The following is a 23,214-nucleotide window of genomic DNA, read 5'->3' on the forward strand; positions in this document are numbered from 1 at the left end:
TATTTGAGGGGTTGTTTGTTGTGTGTGTGTATTTTTTATAGAGAGCATTTGATATATTTGCATATTTATTTAACAAATTAATTGGAATGAAATGAAATATCATCTCTAAATTGTAACTAGAAATAGTACTGCTAAAACCACATTGAACTGTAAAATAAACTTCCAAAAATAAACTTGATTCCATACTGAGGATAAAAAGTAAGACCAGCATTATCAGTGGAAAAGAAGTATTGAACAGAATGGTGAACCAGGGCTCATTTTTTCTGCTTGCAAACTCTAAGCCAGGCTCAGCTGAATGCTGTGTGACCTTCTCATCTCTGCCAGCCTCTCATAGGGTCCCCAGATGTTCTGGGAGTTAGCAATTATCTCAGCTTCCCCTAGAAGCAGACAACTTGGTTCAATTTAAGATCAACCCAGTAAGGTCTCAACGACCATTCCTGGCTCACTGAACTAAGGGCATTTGGGAGAGCACCTTGCCCGGCAAGATCCAACCCTTCCTTCAGGGTGCAGACTGAGAATTTGGGTCTTAGTCTGCCCTTGGTGTCTGAGAAGAACGAGGATGTCTTCTAAACACGCTGAGCAGACCAGGCTGGACCTAGAACAGACCCTGTCATCAGTTTCTCTTACTCCTTGTCTTGAACAGTTTTAAATGAACATAATCCAGACCACCTCTCTCATGGAAATACTGTCTAAAACAGTAGGTATATTTAACAGAGGGATGGTATGTTTTATGAAAATTCAATGTTTTCATCAAACTATCTGGGGTGATTGCTTCACCTCTGTTTGCTTGCAGATCTTACAAGGAATGTTTGATTAAAGCAAAGAAAGGATATGTGGCCATCATGTCTACCTGCGTGGATGTTTCAAACCCTTTCCACAACATCACTTTCAAAATTATATTTCTGCACAATGTTTTTCATGTCATAGGGATGCTGTGTGTGTGTCCTTTGTCAACCACAACAGCCTCTGTACTAAGTAGTTTGAAGCATGTTGCCTGGAATATTATTAGGAGACAATTACCAAGTGTCTAGCACATAGAAACAATGTTGGGGAGGGACAGAGGTTGAAAATATCATCCTCGGATATTTTGTAAGCTAGCAGTTAATGGATTTATTTTATGCTATATTAGGTCATTAGGCAATAATTATTTCTTAGCCTTATTAGACAATTCAAGTTTCTGACTTCTCTGGTTGCAAGAGGTTTGATTAGTAAAATACAGAACCCTTGGGTAACCACAGGTAGAGACTAGTTTTCCTCTGTGGAGAGGAAAAGGTCAAAAAGGTGGCAGGAAAACTGCGGCGCTGGGCTGTTCCTTGGGGTGCAGTTCCAGCTGTTTGGGAGTGGACAAGACTCTCGTTCCTTATGGGTGGGTAAGAGTTGTGCAAAGGTGTTTTGAGGGTGGGAGCTCTGGGGGTTTAGGAACGGAGGGAGGATGCAGTTGCTGGAAAAGGAAGTAAAGGGAGAATTGAATTTTTGTGCTATTGCTGGGAAAGTCCCTTCAACACCCCCAGGTCCCTTCAACACCCCCAGGATTTTAGCACTTGAACGTTTCACAGCTCAGAGAAGGAAAAAAGAATCGGTCTTTTTCTGTGAACCCCCCACCTTCAAGTCACCCTCTACATTCACCACTTCATTTGCAAACTGACTTTGAATAATTTTCCCTTGGTACCTTATTTCTCATTATTACTATACCATGCTGCCTGGGGCACCCACCAGTACCGTGCTGAGAGCAAGCAGCTGTGACAAGGAGAAATGAGAGGCAAAGCACAAATATAGCAAAAATGAGTAACAATGTCTTTCGTACAGTACAGAGACTGTACTTTTTGTCTTCCCTGTCTCACCCATTTGTAGTAAGTTTAGCAATGGCAAGATTTTGAGAACGTTTTTCTTCTTGCTCATCTTCCTGTTTTTAAAGTATCAGACTCACATAGGTCAAATGTGCGGCTGCACAGTTTTTTGAAGAGTTGAAACTGAAGAAGAGAATGCATCATCAAAGAAGCCCTCCTGACCTCAAGGGAGCTGATTACTGTTAAAGTGCAAGTAAAGCAGAGGCAGTGAAAGCTTTACACATGCTTTAAATGCAGCCTTCTTTCAATTTTGTTTGATGGTTCCAGCAAACATTAGAAAGAATTTGTCTGAGAAACAGCTTCAAGGAGTCCTAATTTTTTTATTAAAGCTTCTTACTCTACAGGCAAAAGAGTTTTGAATGAACAAATGAATGGATGAAACTCATTTTCATACATTCTCTGCCACACAAATCTCTGCATTGAACGCTGATGGGTTTGGATCAAAACAAGTCCACAAAGACTGTCAAATGAGAAACTTTTTTTTTTCAGAAATAGCTTTAGCTAATTTTAATATCCCAGATAGAAGATCTAGCTGTGCAAAAATACTTTTTTTTTTTTTTTTGGGAGCTGTGGGGAAAGAGATTCATCATGCCTAATACATAATATAGCTTTCCCTTTGTACAAAATGAAATTCTTACAATAATTTTCTTTCCACTGGAAAAAATATTTGTGTAAATTTACAGTAAACAAAGATTTGTCAGGTCAAATGTGATCTGACATAAATTTAAGCATATCTAGTGGAAACACCTCAAGCAAGTCTCATTCTGAATCACCCACCCAACTCAGGCTTGAGCTCAACAGCAGCTTTCTCCTGGTGCTGAAGCTGAGGCAAGAGGCTGCCTTGTAAGCGGTGCCAAAGGCACAGCTGAAGTGAGGGGAGTGCAGGCTGGGGGGGGAAATCACCATATGGCTCCTAGGCGGTGGCAGCTCTGTACGTGAAACTGGTTCCAGGTCTGCCAAGTTAGTCCTGAAGTCCTTCAAACCCCCAGAGCAACCCAGGACAGAAGAAGATGAGGTGATGAGGCATTTTTCACCTCATCTCCAGAGGCTGTAAATTTTGTACCCAGCATCTGAAAGCCTTGCCTCAGGCTATCTTGTTAGGGTGGGATCAGATTTAATACCCCTGCGCCATGTTTCAGTGTATAAATGGTTTAGTTACAGCAGACTTTACACTTTCATTCTAAAATTACTTGCAGTCATTGGTGTACATCTCGCTTCTGGCACTACATACTCAAAAGGCTTTTTTTTTCTCCTGGCTTAATCTGAAAAAAAAAGCTTAGATCATTTTCAGTGATCACATTTTCCTCACATAAATCGAGACTCCACACTTTGAATTTACCCAGAACAAACTGTAATAAAAAAGAAAATTTTGCCTCCTTATTGGATGTTAAATCTGAGTTCATATTCACCACTTTTTGTCAGCCTAGTCTTTTTAATAGCAAACACCTGGTTCGGGGCTGCTACTGCAGATTGCTAGCAGCACTGTTACCATAGCTAGCTCAGAGAGACAGTTTTCAGTAGCTTTCAGGCTGAGTCTGTAAGATGAGTTTTTCCAAGATGAGTCTGTCATAGCTGAGCCCCGTGTCCAAGACTCAGTGATCTCAGCTTAACAGCACAACAAGGGAGAGAAAAGTCTTTCCGCAAGTGCTCTGGACTACAACTGTCAATGCTACAAGCCTCACAGTAAATCTCTAGAAAAATTATGTTGGGTTCATTTTACTTTTCGGATCTACAAATGATTCACTGTTTTCGCTTTGTTCAAGCACTGGCAACTTGTGTCTAAATGCTGCCTAGCTGTACCCTGGTGTGCAAGTACATGGGGTTTGTTTTACTGTAAAACTGTTTTATAATCATCCGCTCAATTAAGCATGTTTTGTTTTGCAGCAGTAGGTCATCAGATTCACCCATGGAAACAAGTTTATAGTTATATTTCCCTGAGGTTCATTTTCTAGTTAGTTTCTTTCATTCATCCAAAGTCTGAAATGAACTCTAAGTAAGCATACTTGTTTGTTCAGCTAGTGACTTAGAAAATAAACTTACCCTTTGTTCAAGAAGGGTGACTTCCCCTCCCAGTGCAGAGGACAAGTCTAAAGCCTACCTGTCAGTTACATGCCAGTCAAAAATGGCAAAAACCAGTTCAGAGACTGCTCAGAGGGTCAGCCTGCTGCTGATTAGCTGCAAAGGTGCAGGTCTTCCCCAGAGAGCCCTTTTTAGAGCAATCTTCATTCATATTCAGTAGTGCCTTCAAAACATCATTGCTAAAAAGTCAGCTAACAAAGCTTATTTGATCATTGCAATTTAGGTAATACTCATAACATAGGTGAAACAGTGGACTGAATTTTGAGTGCATTTCCTAGCCCAGTCCCTCTCCTCTCCCCTTCACTGAGTTGGGAGTCATCTGTCATCTCTCGCTCGCACATCTCCAAAGCAGCATTTCTCAAGTGGTGTCTGTGGACCATGGGAGAGAAATCCATTGAGTGCTTTCAGACATCCCTGTAAGAAAACAGTCCAATGGAGGTAGATAAATCTTACAAATGACTAAAAGAAAGGCAAAAGTATCTTCAGTTCAGTCACAAGTGAGAATGAACACAACACTGTGAAAGACAGACCGTAGCTGCTTTTCTAAATACTCATCCTTGTACTACAGAAGCACCACAAACAGTGTGAGGCTTCATTCCTCCGGATCCCATCCCTTTGAGTTTCGGTGGGCAGCAGTCAGCTTTGTAATTTATCTGTTTATGCAGACACATTTTCGCTTATCACAGCACCCACCTGCCTTGCACACACTGCTACAACCACAAGACCTGATCTTGCATGCAATCTGGTTTCCTTCCTGCCCAGGCCGTGGCAGCTGGGTGCTTTCATTGCCCACTGCCCACGTGAGATGGCAGCCAGCCCCCCACTGCAGCTTCCAGCTCCTGCGTGGGACTCTGCTCAGCCTGGGGGGCTTCGGCAGTGCTGTGATGCCAAGCCCCGCCACGGTGTTTGTATATTCTTGCCATAGAAGTGCTGGCTGCAAAAAATAACTCGTTAGTCCAGCTGAGTGTAATTTTTAATGTTGTTTTCCTCCTAAAGCACTGTCAGTTGGGGCCACCAGTTTCTTTCACATCCTGGTCCTGTTTACTGCCTCATACAAAGGAGAAGACTAAGGTTTAGCAGCCCTGAGACATTCTCTTGGATTTTCTTTCATGCCTGAGAGGGGATATAGCAATATCTCTTAATACAGGTCACTGATTCATGACTCACTGTCTTTTATAGCACCTTATAGCAGATCCTTTCCTGTAGAGAAGGACGTATTCCAGATACAAAGACACTCCTGAAATAATGTTTTTCTCTAAGGCTGAGAACATAGAGAAAGAGGGGCACACGAGGGTCTTGCAAGGGCCTAGAGAATCAGCCTTTGGGTTCCTTTCCTTTTAAAAGAGACAACTTCATATAATTGCAGAATTGGCTCCTCCATGGACTGGGTTTTTTAGGTCATTCTCACAGAAACATTGCTTTGAAAAAAGCAGCAAACATAGGTCACAGTGTTGAGCCTTTCATTTCAAACTTTTTGCCATGATGTGTAACAAAAGAATAACCAGCTTTTATGGAACTGATTTTAATGTACACAGTGGAAATATGTGAGTGATGGGGAATCCTGAGTGCAACAAACTTCAGTGAGGAATTTTACATCAGCAGCATGCATTTATTAACGCTTGTTGATGAGGACAGATCAGGACTTTTCTGCTTCTGGCAGGAAGTAGCAAGGTGGTACAAAAATGGCAGCAGAAAGCTGGGGCCTCAGATTTATCTTTTGCCCAAAGATCTTCCTAGCACTGCATTAGGACTTGGTTCATTACTGACTCAGAGAGTAGATTGCCAGCTGAAGCGCTTCCAAAGCCACTTCCTGCCGTGCCTGGATTTTCTTTGGAAACTTCTCAAGTGGATGCTGGCCTTGCTTAGATTAGTAAGAAGTAAGCCTAGGGTTGTGCAGACTGTTAAATCTCACAACCTGGGTTTCAATCATGTGTCTTAATCACATAGTGGTACTTACGCTATTTCTGTAATGTGTGCTACTCTTGAGCAGAAATATCAGAGCTTTCTCTCCATACTTAGCAACTGCCTGTACTCTGGGCCATGGTTAACTCCATGAGCAACTCTTAATTCACGTATTAAATAGAGTTACAAAGTGCTTTACAAAGTGCTCCGATGGTTCAGCTACAGGCTTTATTTTTTTTTTTTTTTTTTTTAGAAAGACTATGAGGAAGAGATTTACTTTTTGGCAGGCAGGAGAGGGAAGTAGGTTTATAAAGCAATGGCAACCACTGCATTGAATCCTCCTACTCTTCTAACATGTCTTCCCATTTCACTAGACTTCATTGCCAAGAACCGTAGTGTATCCTGACCTTTGTGGCAAACAGGCTCAGTTGTAGCCAGCAGCCTGGAATATTTGGAGGACGCAGTAAGGGGTGAGATTTCTAAAACTTTGGCAAAGTCAGATCCATCTTCTACCCTGCCTGCAGTTTTCAGAACAGGCAGCCTCTCACATCAGACTGCTTCATCTAAACTCCTACTCAAAACATTCCCATATTGAGCCCAGCCTGACATTAAAACTCACAATTATAAGCCATGAAAATTATGAATCAACATTTATTGATGATATGTACATAAGAGGTACAACACTTAGTGAAATATTATATTCACAGCTGTTTCCAGTATAGAAAGAATGTCTAGTCTGTTTTACACATGAAAGTTACAGAAATCAGTTCACACCGTAAGAAAGCATTAAAAGCAACTAACTACTGATCATTTTAAGGAGGAAAGGATCTGAACTACAAAAATAGACTCAGTCTATGAGGCATTCCAACTACCATATACAAGAACAGAGCCCAGAGTTGGGAGAAATTTTATCATCTGCATTCATTAGTTTTTAAACAAACTGTGCTATAGATACTGTACAGTATGTCATTTCAAAATCTGAGGAACTTTTTCAGTGTAAGGAAAAGATCAACCTTATCTCTCTTCCTTTTTATCCTTTTTAAATGAAACATCTCAAAACATTCCAGCTCATGCCTGGTCACTTTTAACAGAAGGGTAGGGAAGATGAATAGGCAGCACACAGTACTGTAGTGTTCAATTCACACTGAAGCCTTTGAAGCCTTGTAACAGGACTCACCCAGCAGGATAATGCCTGTGCTTTGGGGCCTGATTTTGATCTCTTTCCACTTACAGGGGATGATTATATTTATGAGGTGCAGGCCCATGTCATCTAGGAACAAACCAGCTTCTTCTTGCTGTCCCAAGCTCTTTCAGAACCACCTTCAGGTTTTGACGCAGAAAGGTCTTTCTTACAGATTTGAACTGTAACCCTGATTTCACAAAGTTTTTGCCACTGACTACACAGTTGACACGTCTGTTCCACAATCAGACATACTTTTTGTGAATAACAGGCCTGTACAACAACCACAGTAGCTTGAGAAGCATTCAGCTCTGCATTTAATTTCCAGTATTAATAGCTTTTTTTAACTATGAAAGAAACCTTTGTCTGTGAGTATATTAATCTTTTTGAGAGGCTGTTCCTGCCAAGGGGATAAGGCAGAGGTTCCTGCTTTGACGTCCTGGGCAGCCCGGGGAGGACTTGCCCCATCACCGCTGTGTGACTGCACTCGTGCTGCCAGTGGCTGTGGTCAGGGAGGAACTGGAAGTGACTCGGAGGGATCCCGCGGTGCTGTGGCGTGACCAAGGGCTGAATGATGCACAGTGCACCGAGTCAAAACCAGCCAGGGCATCCAGAGGGAATGTAGAGTTTGATGGATTCACCCTTATTCACTGTGTCAGTTTAAAGAGCGACTTACTAACTTCTGGTGATAAAGAGCCCCAACATTTCAAGCAAAGAAGAAGAAAACAAAACAGAAACTAATCATTGTAGGTGAACACTAATTCTTAAGGTCATAACAGCTGCATTCACAAGGCAGCAAATCTATGCTGGGATCACTTTCACTCACTGTCAGGGAACTACACACATGCAGGTACTAACATACACCACACTGGTTAGATAGCTGAAAACTAAAAATAACATATTTACAATAAGTTGGCTGCATACACAATCCTGGATGTTATCAGAACAAGATACTCCATAATAGACAGATAAATCATTTATCAAGTTTGGAATCTAATCGGCTGAATGGCCAAAAGGATATAAACCCAGATATAAATGAAAAACAGGAAGTAGAACAAAATTTTAAAAGACAGTCTAATTTTTTACTATGGTTCAATACACAGACACCAGTTAAATTAAAGCACTGCTAACACATAATGTATACACCATTTCACTGAAATTACATGTTGATAGCTACATTATCTACACTAAGTGCAGAGAGGCACTGGACATCATGCTTCAACAAAATGTCAAAACTGGTATCAATAAGGTTTTACAACTATTAGTAACTCAGCACTATTCTACCTGTGGTTCCTATTAAGATAATACCTGGTATATCTGATTTAAAATACAACAAAGATTAAAACACAAGGGTGTATCAACACACTTCCTACATGTTTATCTACTAGAAATTTAGTCTCCAAATCCTCAACAGAATATCATGGCCCCATAGATTTCTGAGTATCAGTCACACTGGGACAGCAGTACTTGCTATTCAATGTTTTGTTTGTTTTGAATCACAGTCAAAGAGCTAGTAGGCAATAAAAGATTTTTCTGTGATATAATTGTTATGAATATTTATATTTATTTATTTTTATTCCTCTTAAAACAGTTCCTTGCTAATTAAATAGAAATTATTATAGCCACGGCCTTAATGCCAACAGGTATTTGCCTAATGGGAACAGATGACCATAATAAAGAAGCAACTCTTACTTGTCCTGGTCAAAAAATATAGTGGTTGTTCTCTTTAAAATACATAAGAAAGCAGGAGGTATTTGTACAGATGCTACCCAATTACACTGGTCCCATGGTGGTTCAGTTGGTCCCTTTTCAAGAAGGCAAAGGTAGGTGCCCAAATCACGAACTCTTTCCACGGACTGAATTCACATAGACTGTATTGTAGAAAGATGGACTGGGTACCCTGATAGCATATTTTTTGCCTACCTGGATCTCCACTTTTCTATAAACTGTATTCTGAATCAGTCAATTACACATGGTCAGATCCTAAGAAAGAACTGAAGGATTTGGCAAACATAACACCAGGAAAAATGACAAAAATGAGGGACGATTGCCCAAGACAGTCAATCTAGAAGATTGTTCAGATTATTATAACATTGTTTCATAATGAACTGCAGCATTTAAGGACATCTTGAAATTCCTATTTGCTTCTTGCATCTTGTGCTTTGTTTATAATTCATCACTAAACATAACACAAAAATATTTCATCGATCTTAAATGTTATAAGAAAACTGCTTTTGTTCTAAGGTACAGATCACCTTTAAAGGATTATTCCCCTACTTTTTATGGTCATATAGAAAACATTATAAGAAAATATTAGTGTGTCTGTAAATTACAGATACTAGGTAATTTAGTGCAGTCTACACTGTAGTTTCCAGAGAACAAGTACAAACCCCTTACACCTGTATTAATAACTAAATAAGTATTGAGCATATAATATTTAACAATATAAATACATATGCAGCTTTTTCTCATGCATCCTCCAAGCTAGAGTTCACACTGGATAATAGGAAATTGGATATATTCAAGAAAGGAGCAGGATATGTTGGATGGAAGTTTATGCAATTGTCTTTAAGAAGGAAGGACAACCTGTAGTACAGAAGAACTCACAAGCCCATACAAAACACCAAAATGGAAATGCTATAATCTACAATACTGAATGCAAAATCAATTTGTAAACACAGTTTGCACACAGTCTTTGAAAAACTGTAGAAGAAAATAGAAAAGAATGATACAAAAATCCCTGCAAGCTATACTATTTATTTTACAAAGCAATATACAGGTACCAGGCAATTCAGGTTGTGTGATGCTGCCTACGTCAGTTTCCCTTTGTGTAATGGCATGTGCCACAGAGCATCATTAAAAACAATCGCAGGACTCCTGAATTTTGAAAAATCAGTCTAGAAGGGTTGGACACTCTGGCATCAATCAGCATTGGCTCTGCAGCAGAACGTAGCTAGAAGTGAATGGGAATTAAAGGTTGGGTGAAGTGAGAAATCTTACAAGTCTTCTTGCCTCCCCAAATTCCACATTATCCTGTTGGTTATTTCCATCCCAGACTAGTAGAATCCTACTCAGTGTCTCCATCATATGCTCTGGGTTTTTTCAATGTTTGGAACCTGGGTTTTCCATAAGACTTGTAGTTGCAACTGCACAGACACCTTACCAACCTTATCAACCCAGTAGTGGGAAGTCGGCAGGCTTCCACCAAGCAGGGGAAGATGTCTCTGGGATGGTGGGCACATGCAAGGGATGGTTCCTCAGAGTCTTGTGCCAGGGAGCCCACTCAGACAAGAAGTAAAAGAATTACCGACACCTGGGCATCAGCAGCAGTTTGATTCCTTAATAGCAGCAGATTTCAATTTAACATCAGACATGAGCAGGAGGAAAAAATGAGGGAGGCACCCATTGTACAGTCTGTACCCAGACTCCATTGCTGGGGGCTTTACCAGAGTCCTGCCTTAGGTGTGTGGAACAGTAGTCTGTGCTTTGAGGACCATGGAGAGACACAGCCTTGGTGGCTATGTGGGAAAAAAATATCAATGACTTTGGAAGAAATATGCACTACATACATTGTTTCAGGTAAATTGTGAGCAAGAACATAACACTTTCAAAAATAACATGGCAAAGATGAACAATTTGTTTACAGCTCTTGACTGCCTTCTTTGACATTTCAGTATTGCAATTCCTTTTTTTTTTTTTCTTTTTTTTTCATTACTTGAAACTAAACTCTACATATCATAATTCTGACAAAGGAAATTGGGTAAATATTTTTCCTTCAAAGTCATCAATATGATAGAAGAAAATAACTCATCTTCCCGAGAGTGCTTTCTGATGGGAACAGGAGATTTTACATAGTCTTATATAGTGAATTATAGCCAAGGTTAATTGTTCCAATGGACTACACACCTATGATAATAACTAATGTGAAAGATATCTTAATCATGGCCTTAGAAGTCACAGTAATAAAATCGAGGATAGTTTTCTGGCTCATAACAGATTAATATTACAGTACAGTTTTATAAAGTGCCCTTATTTATCCTTCTGTAGATTAATTCAAATGCAGCAACAGAAATACACAAATGGAACTTAATGAAATGAGAAACAGTTATATCTTTACATCTACACAAAAGGATTCTTCTGAGCCTGGTACTTAAGCTCAGAGCCTTTTTAAAGATAAATACAGAAGTGAATGTCAGAGGTGAGGTTTAATACTGCCTATGGTTTGAGGGATTTGTGTGATTGCTGCTGTGTTGCTACAACAAGGCTGCAACAACATAAGTGAAGGCAAGGAAGCAAAGAAAACCCAGGTAGTTGCCAGAATAAATTTGTTCAAACATTGCTGCTGTAGCTTCTCAGATGAACAGTCTGCTCTCCTGAGCATCTACTCTGGGAAAACTAATGATCCTAGGAATGATGGAAAACATATCGAAAATCTACATTACTTGTATGTTTTACAGTGGCACAAAGTTTGGAACTCCATGTGCTGAGAAAGAAATGAAGATCAGCTGTATTTCAGGGAAGAAATGGAAAAACAACATAATGATAGTGATCCTTATTTTTGTGCTGAGTTTAAATTCACTGCTGGACTTGTAGCATAGAAACAGGCAAAAAAAAAGAAGCATCTTAGAAATCTTTTGGATGTGAGAATCAACTTCATTATAAATAGCAGCCAAAGATTATTCCCTAGGATGGGACTGTGAAATGTCTTAAAACTTAATGGAGACAGGAAGGGAGTTGACCTTCCCTGGAATTCTGTGACTCCCATAGATTTCAGTGGGGCTTTCATCTAGTCAGAGCATTGCAGGCACACGTTTTACTACAGCAAACAGTTTTTCAAAGACATACTGAGTTTCTCACCAATTCAAATGGAAGGAGCACATCCCACAATACGGTTCAAATGGTTTATCCCCTACCTATCTGAAGCACCTCTATGTATGAGACCCACTCATGTTTCTTACAACGTTGATGTAGCCTTTGTCTTCTAAGGGAAGCAATGAAGAAACAAATTCAGTAGCAAAGTGCTCCGCCTCTTCTGTACTTTGAGCATACAGTACGCTTTAGTTTCAGTGAACAGATAGTAAGAGAATGCTGACCTAGCTTCAGCAGTAAGTGCGTAAAACAAATGCATAAGCATGTACTTAAATAAGCATAAAATTAACTGAGTCTTCGCCTGGTCTAGACTTTTCCATGTGCCAGTGTGCTGTCAGCAATCCAAAGGGCAAAGGGCAGCACACTTGCACAGACATGGGTGGAGGGAACCGACAGAGCAGCAAATGAGATGAATGTAGGAAGAAATGTTAATTTGTTTAGGAACTACACAGAAAACAAATCATATTCCACTGTAGTTTAACTTTGCCACCCCAGCACTGCGAACAAATACAAAAGATTTGCCAGATGCAAATTAGTGCACCAACACTCCTAGTGAAACTAAAAGGAGACTGGTCAGTAACCAGCACTGCCTGCGTAAATGTGAACCTTGTATTAGCTGAAGTGGCCAGCCTCTGGGTTATTTTCTGTTTATTTAGTTAAGTAGCAACCCAGCCTCATGTGGAATGAGCAAATCGAGAAATGTAAGCCAAGAGTGAGTTACATTTTCCCAAAGAAATGGAAAGCTTTATGATGGTTAAATACAGTGCTGTGCTGGAGTAACACTACATTAAATATTCAGCCAGGCTAAAAGCAGAAGAGTATACCAAAAACAGCATTTCTCCTTCTCCCACATCTACATTTAAATAGAGAAATACTATCGTAATTATCTTTTGAAACATCCCTGAGTTACTGTATCTACAGAATTACTATTTTAAAATCACAGTCTGCTATTCTAGTCCTATCAAAAGAACTAAATTTATTCTCCTTTACGTGGGTGGAGTTTCTCTATCATCTCAATCCTTCCTCCCCGGTCTCCACCCAAAGAAACACTCTTCAAAGAACAACACATCCCAAGGGGATAAGTGCAAGAATATTCTAAGTGTTTCTCAATATGTAATTTTGTGGAGATGCCTAGTCACATGTTTCTGGCATTCCTATTTGTTTCCAACTGCTAATAGTTTCAAATGACAGCTAAAAGTGTACGGACCAGTTTTCTAAAGCTGTTCCTAAGAAACTGCTACAGTGAAGAAGATGGAAAATCACCTATTAATGTGTGAGCTGTGCCATGAAACAGCTTGAGAATTCTGGATATAAACTGGGGCGAACACTGCATGTTATTTTTGGATAGAACTACCACCCAAGTCACAGCAAACTTCACTTGATGTGAGCCAGCACATTCAAGAGTAAGGAATATTTTAGAGCACCTACACATTGTCCCAGGCACATAATTCTGTGGTAAAAATGTCTTCGAATGCAAATTTGGAGAAGCAGCAGCTAGCTATAGGTTAACTCTGGATATGCTAATATCAATAAATGAAGAAAAGAGAAGACAACCTGCCTACCACTTCTCTGAATAGCCTGTAATTCCATTCCTCACAAAAAAAAAAATCCTTAAGATGCTTCAGGAGGCCTCTGGAAAAGGTCTCCACCTCTAATACATGTTAGAGGCCTACAGAATTCACAGTGGTTCAATAATTGCAAAATTATATAGGCCATTTTGCTTAGGATTGTAGCCATGGCATGCAAGTGAGGACAAAAATACAATGGCAAGAAAAATATTCCACAACAAATGATTAATTGAGGGATATTCTGGTAAGGGACTTGATCTTGCACATCATTAATCATGCAAGTAGCCTTGGCTGGCTCACATCCATGTGCATTTTTGGAGATATTTATACGAATGCACATGAGCAAAAGCAGATTATATTTACAATTTGCTGGCTTCTACAGAGCCAAATACCACTCTACAGTTAAGCCGTTATTCCTGTTTAAACACAACAGGTCTGAGCACAGAGAGTGAATGGCCTATTTCTGTAATGTTTCAACTCTGTTTTCTGTCATTTTTAAGTTCACTGTATGCTCATATTCTGATTTGTTTTGAGAACCTCTGAGAGCTCCCCCAAAAATTGCACAAAGCTTGTTCTGTGTGTAGAGCCTCCCAAGGCCATGTGGCTCAGATTTGCTATAGAACATTGCTAACAGTATAATGGCATTTACCAGTGTCTTAAAACTGCTAAATATTAACAAGCACCTTTAAAAATACTTCACAGGGTGATTACTGTGACTGTATTTTTTTCTGACAGGATGAGTCAGCTGTACTATTTTGACAAAACACCATCTCATTAATTCAGAAGCCATGTTCTCTAAGAAACATTTGACATTAGAGAGTTACATGAATTGTTACTCTGCAAAAGAGAGAGATATGTATATTCAATGTACTGGTCTAAATCCTGAAATTCTGGTTTATTCTTCATTCAGTCCTAACCCTGGCCAAATTCTATTAACCTCATATGGAATTTGGCTTAGCAACAAATTTGGGATTTAGCTGCTCTCTGAAATAAGACATATATTTGAAAGATGGTTTTCATTGCACACCAAATACTACTGATGATCACATGCAAAAACTCTCAGTTTCTTAGAGTACTCTCAGTTTCTTAGAGTAATGGATTCAGAATTTGCTTATAGCTCTGTATCAAGTACCCAATCACGAAATCTGTGGTCAGTCAGTCTTAGTAGCACTTTACTTAAGTAGTCCCGTCCACATACAGAATCCCTCTGACATCTGTGGAGCGGGATGAGTTGTAAGGTGCTACCTACTTTAATTAAGAATGGCATAACTGAGCCCATAGCATTCTGTATTTTGTACATCAGGCATAGATTTAGTGAAGGAACTACCACCCCTGCCATAATAATACTGCCTTGTATTATATGATGCATTGTGGTCACAAAGCAGCACAGCCCCATCATTAAAAAAAGGCTGCACCTGCCATGGGACAGCTGATGAAAGCATATCACATGCACGTACAAATCTAAGGTCTTTTCTTGATGCTAAGGATTAGTTGCATTGATCTAACAAACAGTTTGGGATAATTTATTGACTTCTATACATTAGTCTTGCTCCTGGATCTAAGTTCAGTTTAAAGTACAACTAGGCACAAAAATACAGTGCTTGTTATTATTAAAACAAATAGAAATCTTTATGGACATTTTCAAAAGGTATTTTAGCCATACAGTGCTAAATAGATCAGGTATGACACAAGAGTCACCAAAACACTTGAAGGTTTACGTGGTGTTATGTTTCTCTTGTATTTGTGGCCCTGAGTCCCTGTAGTGAACTGTACTGGCACTTTGATCTTCCCATTTTGCAGCATTTACATTCTGTGTGTCTTGAATAAAAGGGGAGGCAGGTGAGAGCACACTGCACTGCATGGAGAATTCTCCAGCTGCATCATCCAAACATTAACACAAGGGAGACAGATGGTTATGCTTGGCAAAGACACTACAATGACTTGATGAGATCTTTGCTAAGTTTCACTTAAGAAATTAAGTAAGCAGAAACCGTAGATGTTAAATAGAAAAAAGAGAAATCTTCTTTAATCGTGATATCTTTTGCCAGAAGATAGCTTCAGGGCTTATTAAAGATGGAGCTAGCAATCTCTTCCCTTAGTTTTCACGTTTCCAAGGCTCTTCTTCAACAACACTGAGATCTGCAGATTTGCCATTAGTTGCCAGTGTTACCTGCAAGTAATTATCATCAACAACCAACTTAAACACCAAGGCACTTTGACAAGAAAAGTAATGAGTTTGATATGGAAGATCATGATATTTACAGGAATTACATACACCATGTCTTATTATATCTCTGAAATATATTTATTCAGAATTCATAACACTCCCAAATAGTGAGACTCCTGTTCATTTATTACACTGACTAGAAAGCACTAGCAGTAGGAAAAAAGTTCCATATTTTCTTAGTCTTTGCTGTAGTTCCTTTCTTTTAAATAAATATTTCAGGTTCTACTCCTTTCTATCTCTTATAGATTTCTCTGGATTATTCAAAAAACAGATTACTTTGTTTTTTCTTTTTTTTTTTTTAATGTAGGAAATCATGTATTTTCAGTGGAATTCCTTAGAAAAGCCAGATAGATGGTGCAAGGACATGAAAAATATACAAGGCCAGATTAATTATAGATGTGTATCTATACAAACTCACCTACAATTACATCACCTTTATAGAAATGGAGGAAAAGATATGCTGTGAAAGTATTGTTGATCATACCATTATTTCTAATAATGTAGTGAAAGATTTCAAATATAGTCAGACCAAAAATTCATAGCAATGACATGTTTGTCTTGAACAAAGTACAGAAAAATATCACTCTTGTCTGTAAAGATATGTGCTAAAATTTTTAGGTTTTAAGTATGGTAGAAGACCTATAGTGATCTACCAACTCACAGTAAGCACTGGCCATTATGTTGCATCCCAGAAATCACTATAAATAAACCCATGCTTCAAGAAAAATAGCTCCAGCCAAAAGACTTAAAAAATTTTAAAAAGGTAACATGTCACTTTAACTTTACAAAAGTAATCTGGATCTTTATAACTGTGAGAGAACCCTTCATTTAATTCTAAATGGATGGCTCACTCTTTCGTAACTTACCTTGTAAGTTAACATCCTCAGCTTCAAATGAAAACTTAAAGACAGAGCTGAAATTCCCCATGCTGGATAAACTAGATGCATGGAAGCATTGGGACATGGAAACATGACAAAATGCACTGATTTTTGAAACTAGGTCAAGTTTTTTCTCAGATAATTGGTAGGGGGAAACATGCAAATACAGAAATGAACAGCTTATTCACAAATTAAAATCACATAAAGTCATGTGAAATATGGAAATAAAAAAATACAAAAATATCATGCAATAATAACCATTCTACCCCCATATAAAGATAAACTACTTAGAAAAAATATATATTGACCATGCAAAATTATTATCTAGTAGCGTTATACATGGAATATATTACAGTAAGTAAACAGAAAGGACATGCTAGTAGATTAACTTTTTCAAATTCTGACCAGAGTTGCAGTGAGCCTTTCAACCCACCAGTGCATTTGACAGGATAAAGAGATGGCTCTTCAGATTTAACAGCTGGCTGTTTTGAAGCCCCACATCCTATACTCTGTTGCTTTTGCTACTCTAACACTTGGGAGCTGTAGAACACTTCAACATGATCCAAATGCTTTGCTAATGTTAGCACATATTCATAGCTTATAAAGCAGACTGTAACATCACATCCTTTTGTCAGTTTGCAGGCAGACACACAGACAAGTGACCTGCTCAGAGTCAGTCTTGTGCTCAATCCAGTAAATCCTGGCTCTTTCCATGAATTTAAAAGTGCAAAATGAGTTCGCAAGCAGAGCAAACCTAAAACAATGGAAAAAGACAAAAAAGTCTAGCTCATAAAGCACTGGTCCCAAGTTTTAATTAAAGGGTGTGCTTAGGATGAGATACCACACCATTTATCCACGTTTTTGAGGTAAATTAACACTTCAACTGAGTGAAAATGATAAGAGAAACTGTAGAACAAAAGGAAGTGAAGCAAGTATTGCATCAACTGGATACTACTTTCTAGCATGACCTGGAGGATCTCTGTGCAAATCTGAGGGACTGGAAGGAGATAAAATTATCAGTATTCAATTCCATGAATCTGATTCAGACTGGTATGTGGTAACTGAATTTGTCTTAAGACCACTGAAATTAGCATGGTCTATTTCACTGAAAAACAGTTTTCCAAAAGTTCCAAAAGAAGTTAACCAAAAAGTGTGTGTGTGTGCGTGCATGCTTGTTTTTAATGAAAAAAATCTTTTATCAAATGAGATCTTTCTCTTGAGAGATTTTCCTTTTCTTCCTTCAAATTTTAATCTCTTCTGTGTCTTTTAGTTTTTTGAGAAGTTTAAATTAATGACAATTTTTAATTTTGTGTATGCATGTATTCTCTTTCCATTTCAAAATTTTTTTCTTTAATTTTTCTCATGGAAAAAAGAGTGAGTCAGAAGAGGAAGGGGGGAGCCATATCAGAAAAAAATGTTTTTATTTTAAAAAATCACTTTATTAAAAAATTGGAAGATTCAGGAAAAAAATTGAGGATAAGATGAAATTTTTTTCTTTCCTGAATTCAGTATTACATTTTCCCCTGGAAATTCAGGTTTGACCTGACATTACCTAGAACTAAGCATTAGAAAAAAATATATTCTAAAGAACATTTCCAGCCAGGCTGTAGACAGGTGAAAAAGATAGAATAGGACTTAAGTTCCCAATATATATGGTGATCTGCTAATGGACTTAGTGTGGGCATTCACAGTGAGATACTGGCTCAGTTGTGGCAACTGGAAGATGCAAGATAATCTGTTTGGATAAATGGCTGAGGTAGGCTCACTGGATCATATCAGAGTATTATTAAATAATAAAAAAAAAAGCCTATGAAATTAAAAGTTCCAGCTTGTTTCAGTTTCTTTCTCTTCCTTTTCAAAAACTTTCTCTCAATTTTAAACTGCCCCGTCCTAGTGGTGGGTGTTTCGGAAACTTTTAACCACTAACCTCCACAAGTGTTTTCTCATTCAACTGGTGAGGTTTCTCAAGCTCACTTTGCTCTGATCAAGATGTTATTATTACTATTAATAATTCATGTTAGTCACAGCAAGGATTAGAGAAACCATACAATATTTGTGTCTTAATGACTCAGGAACAATGATGGAAGCAAAGCATAAGCATGCTGTATGAGTGCAAGAGCATTCTCATGCTAAAGTGCATTCAACATGTCCATCTTGGAACAGCATATCGTGGAAGGCAGTCAGCAAATGACAACACCTGTATGTGAACTGCAGCTATCCTTTATTTGGGTTGGCAATTAAGTTCTCTGTTGCTATAGAAAATTACGTAAATGTCCATAGAAGGTGTGATGCCATATTCTCTGCATCTTGGCATATTCCACAATATGCTGCATCTTGCCTTTTTATATGTAAACATGATTTTTTCCCCTCAAATGACAACTTTTAAGAAAAGTGCAAAAAACCAATCTTCTGAACTGCCCAAACTCATTCAAAATGTCTGGGTTTCGTGGACCTTGTCGTCACATTGTTATTTGCAGAATGATTTGAAAAATACATGCAGGTTAAAAAAGAAGATAAAATAAAGCATGCAGTGCTATATACATGTCTCAATATCCATAAATGTGAAAGGTACCTTGCACTCATCTACTATGACTGAGTTGTGAGCTGTAAAAACACATTGGTTTGAGTTGTTTTCCCTATGATTTTTCATGTCGTCATAGATTGACTGAGTCTTGGTCATTTCAATGTCTTCGTGCCCTTTATGATGGGAATCAATGGTGTCAAGTTCTGCCTTGGAAAGGTGGTAGACAATGCCAGCACCAAAAGAATCTCCCACTACATTGACGGATGTTCTCATCCGGTCCCTACAAAAGAAGCAAAAGGCAGAGGCTGAATGTCATGAAAGGAAGAAATAGTAGGGCATGACAGCCCTGCTAATGTTACAGTTACTGCATTTATTTCAGAAAGTTTAAGGCATCTTTAGAACAGAAAGATAGGAGCTTTCAAGTGAAACTGAAAAAAATTGCTTTCCCAGGGGACTTGTTTAGACAGGGAGGATGTGCAAACTCCCATGTCCCAGCTGCTCATACTCATGGATTTTGGCAAAGAACTTGTGTTAGAGACACAGCCAAACTGCAGAGCTGTGCTTGACTGAGATCTCCCCATCGCCTGCTGCTGGAGCCAGAGGTTTCAGTGTCAGGGTGTCAGGCTCACATCATTGTCCTTTGTTTAATCTGAATTTATCAGAGCAGTGAACTTAATGCAGCCAGAGAAAAGGATTTTGGATCTAATGAAGTGTTACCATTTCTGGGATGGATTAACAAAGGGTCTCTCCCTTTATTCTCAATGAGCAAACTGTGGGGAAAAAAATGCCTGAAGTCTCCCCAGAAGGCTCAGGCCACCGAAGATCCTCACCTGGCACCTTCTTTGCAGATGATCATCTGTTAGCATGGCAGCATGCCCACGCACACTACCGTATGCCAGAGCTCAGCATATGAGCCAACCAAATATAGGTCATGGCCTACAAAATGACGAGCCTGTGACAGCATTTCAGTAACGAGTGCCCCTTCTTGTAGGAAGGTGCCAACAGAGTCTCATGTGCTTCATTACATAGAAATGTGTCTGTTGACACTTCCTGGATGGGATGCCATTGGACAGACATGTCACCTTTCTCTTGTCTTTAGAAAGTAGCTCTATCTGTTAGCAGTGAAATCATGGTTGTGGATTTTCCCTGATTTCAGAATTCTGCCCCATACCTGCCCAAAGTTCCACTGAAATGGGAGATGGTCTTAAAGAGCACTGCAGGACTATGGGCTCCTGCTATCCTTCATACTGCAGGTAGGCTGTATTACATGTTAAAATAATTTACAATCTAATTTGCCTCTTCATATCTGAACTAAATGTGAGACTCTTAAAAACCTTCTGACTGAGGTTTACAATTTAAAGCTACTGCAGCAATTGAGTCTAGTTTTGTCAAGTAGGTCAAAGAAGTGATTACACTGACTATTTCTCAGAGGTGTATACATAAAGACTCATTTACACAAAATGGGCAGGTTAAAACAGTGTGGACATTTGCCAAATGATAGAAAAGCCAGCAAGTAAGACCTCATTTCCCATGATGGTGATAAATTTGAATCTGGTACTACATTTGTGTGACATCTCCTTTTCCTGTAGAACATTGGAAAAAAAAAAAAAAAACAACACCAAAGTATATAAACCCCAAACTGATAAACATTAATTGCACATGCCTATTCATGGCCATATGAACTCTGGAGCCTTTTTCAATATCTTTGCTCTAATTACCTGTAAATCTGCCTTTCCCAGCTGTGGAACTGTATTCCCTTTCAGGTTTCTCACCTCTACCTCAACATTATCATGCTTACCGATTTGGAGTTTGTGGTGTAATATCTTAGTTGAAACAGCTCATTTTTATTTTTTTGTCATCAAAAGAATACCCAGAATGAAAAAAAAACCTCCAACAGTCCTCTCAAAAAACAAATCAACCAACAGCCCATAGGAGGAAAACATCCTTCCAGTTTTGCTTGACACATATTAAATGCTTTATACAGTTCTCATCCCCTGTCTGTGAGGAGTATTTTAAACCTGGTCAGAGTGGCAGAATAGGAAAATATTACTTTTCTATGTGTAATTTTTAATTAAGACCATCAAATATACTGAATCCAGAAACACAGCTCCAAAAAAGGCATAGCAGCTTAATTTTTTTGTATGAGTGATACTAAATTTTGAAAGGATTTACTGATTCCAGACAGAGAGATAGTATAGGATGCCAAAAAAACAAGGTGGAGGGAATACATAAATATAATTGAGGCACAATTCAAATTCTGAAAGGGTCATCTGAAGAGATGCTCCAGTCCACATGCAGGTGGCAAGACTACTGGCCAAGAGATTCAGCAATATAAACTGCACACTACTGCAGAACATGCTATACTGCATGAACCGAAGTAAACAAATTCCTTACAACAGAAAGGACAAAGTCTCAGCTGTCAGGAATGAAGAGTGCCACCGACCTCTTTTGGGCCAAAGAACATCCTAAGAAGAACAAAGATTGTACTTTTTCTTTTGTTAAAAACAACCAACCAATTATTTTCAGTATATAGGAAAGCTGCAGTCTAGTAAATGACTTGCCTCAACACAGATACTTCTGCATTGTCCATAATAGCTTCTAAGAAGTCAAAGTTGTTTCTCAAAAGCCAACTCAACATCTGGCAAGAATGGGCTTTGGAGTAACTGACAAGTAATTCTTTAAATCCTGAGAAGGGTTAATGCCTAATTTCCTCATTTGGCGTAAATCAGAAGAACTGAAAGCTTAACATTGTGGATGAAAGAAATAGAAATGAGAAGAACTGAATCATGCTCCCTTATTATTAATGTCATAGTACCTACATAGCATGCTAATATGCAAAAAAAATTACTCCTGTTCTATGAAAGCTTGAAAATCCAGTATATCAACCTTACAAGATTTCAGAAATGAGACAAAAATCTTAGTACACCTGCTAGGTTAAAGGCAAGGTGACACATTTAACTTGCCTAACCTCTTTAGCATTACGGGAAAGAGCTCCTGTTTTCTACAGTTTAATTCCATTTATATAAGGCCCTGTTCATAACATCCATACATCCATTGGGACTGAATATTCTGAATTTAGATCTAAGCCAAGGAACAGAGTCAGAACTCAAGCAATCTTTTTCTGAGTTACAGAATGAAGGTTTAAATACCAGATCAGCCATGCAAGCCCATTTTCTCTAATTCTCTCTTAATTGCAAAATACCACTGTATTTAAGGTTGTGCTATGATATTTACTAAGCTTGTCAGACTCATATCTGGAAAGTAGACAGCTTCTGGTTAGAGCAAAAGAAGCTGGTTTTCTTCCAGCTGTTGGCATATAGATACTGTCCTATTACATGTCACTGCTCTGCTGTGCTTAGCTTTAAACTGAGAAACTAGGAGAGTCGTGAAATCTTGGGAAACTTGCCTGGTGAAAGAGTTCACATTCTGTATGTATGCGTGGGAGGGGGAAAGGTTGAGCAACCTGATCTCTAGACATTGGAGAGGCTTGAGAAGAAATCAATAGAGACACTTTTTGGCTCCAATTTGAAGGAGAGAGTGACAAGTTTAAGGACAATCAAAAGTCAGCTTTCTATTACACCATGACCAAATAATATGAAACTTGTTTTGGTAAGACCACAGTTTTATATGATGGTAGTATTGTAAAATCAATTGATGTTCTGATATTTTCTTTCATCAGAAATATTGAAAAACCATAAAGTAGGTAATTTTTAAAAAGCTTTCATTATCTGGATTTGAAATGTTATAAAAGATCTATTCCAAATATTTCTGCATGGCTGGTTGCATTTACACACTGGTTCCAGAAAAGCAGCTGGAATTGGGTCCTAAATATTTTATGTGTTTTCTCTTCTACATTCTGTTAGAAATACTACTGTATTTGATGATCTAAAGAAATGGTAGAGGACGATGTCTGTAAGTAAAGAAAATATCTTTTTATGACCTTTTGTTTCAGATATTCTTTAGGTCCAGTGTGTGTGCCCAAAAACTTGCTCAAAAGTTGGCTTTTGTGCCTTTTCTTAACATCAGCAATGTCAGCAGCATCATTTTCCATATCTCATTAGATCATCATGGCTACCACAAGACAGCCACTGTAAGATGGAAAATAAAGCTATTGGCTGTTGAACATACATCAATTAGCAC

General features: G+C 38.6%; 1 protein-coding gene across 3 annotated transcripts in view; it reads right to left on the bottom strand.

Moving 5' to 3' along the window:
• Positions 1-6,459: 6,459 nt before the first annotated feature.
• The window catches only part of SLC1A2 (solute carrier family 1 member 2), a 103,739-nt gene continuing 86,984 nt past the window's right edge, over positions 6,460-23,214 (bottom strand). For all 3 annotated transcript variants that reach the window (XM_033011222.2, XM_033011239.2, XM_033011246.2), the window contains exons 10-11: positions 19,123-19,354; positions 6,460-15,615 (exon numbers count right to left, since the gene is read on the bottom strand). In XM_033011222.2, coding sequence (XP_032867113.2) covers positions 15,541-15,615; positions 19,123-19,354 — 307 coding nt within the window. In that variant the 3' untranslated portion in view covers positions 6,460-15,540. The remainder of the gene's footprint in view (positions 15,616-19,122; positions 19,355-23,214) is intronic.

This window comes from Tyto alba, unplaced genomic scaffold (genome assembly GCF_018691265.1).
Source record: "Tyto alba isolate M040663 unplaced genomic scaffold, T.alba_DEE_v4.0 Super-Scaffold_18, whole genome shotgun sequence".
Lineage (NCBI taxonomy): Eukaryota > Metazoa > Chordata > Aves > Strigiformes > Tytonidae > Tyto > Tyto alba.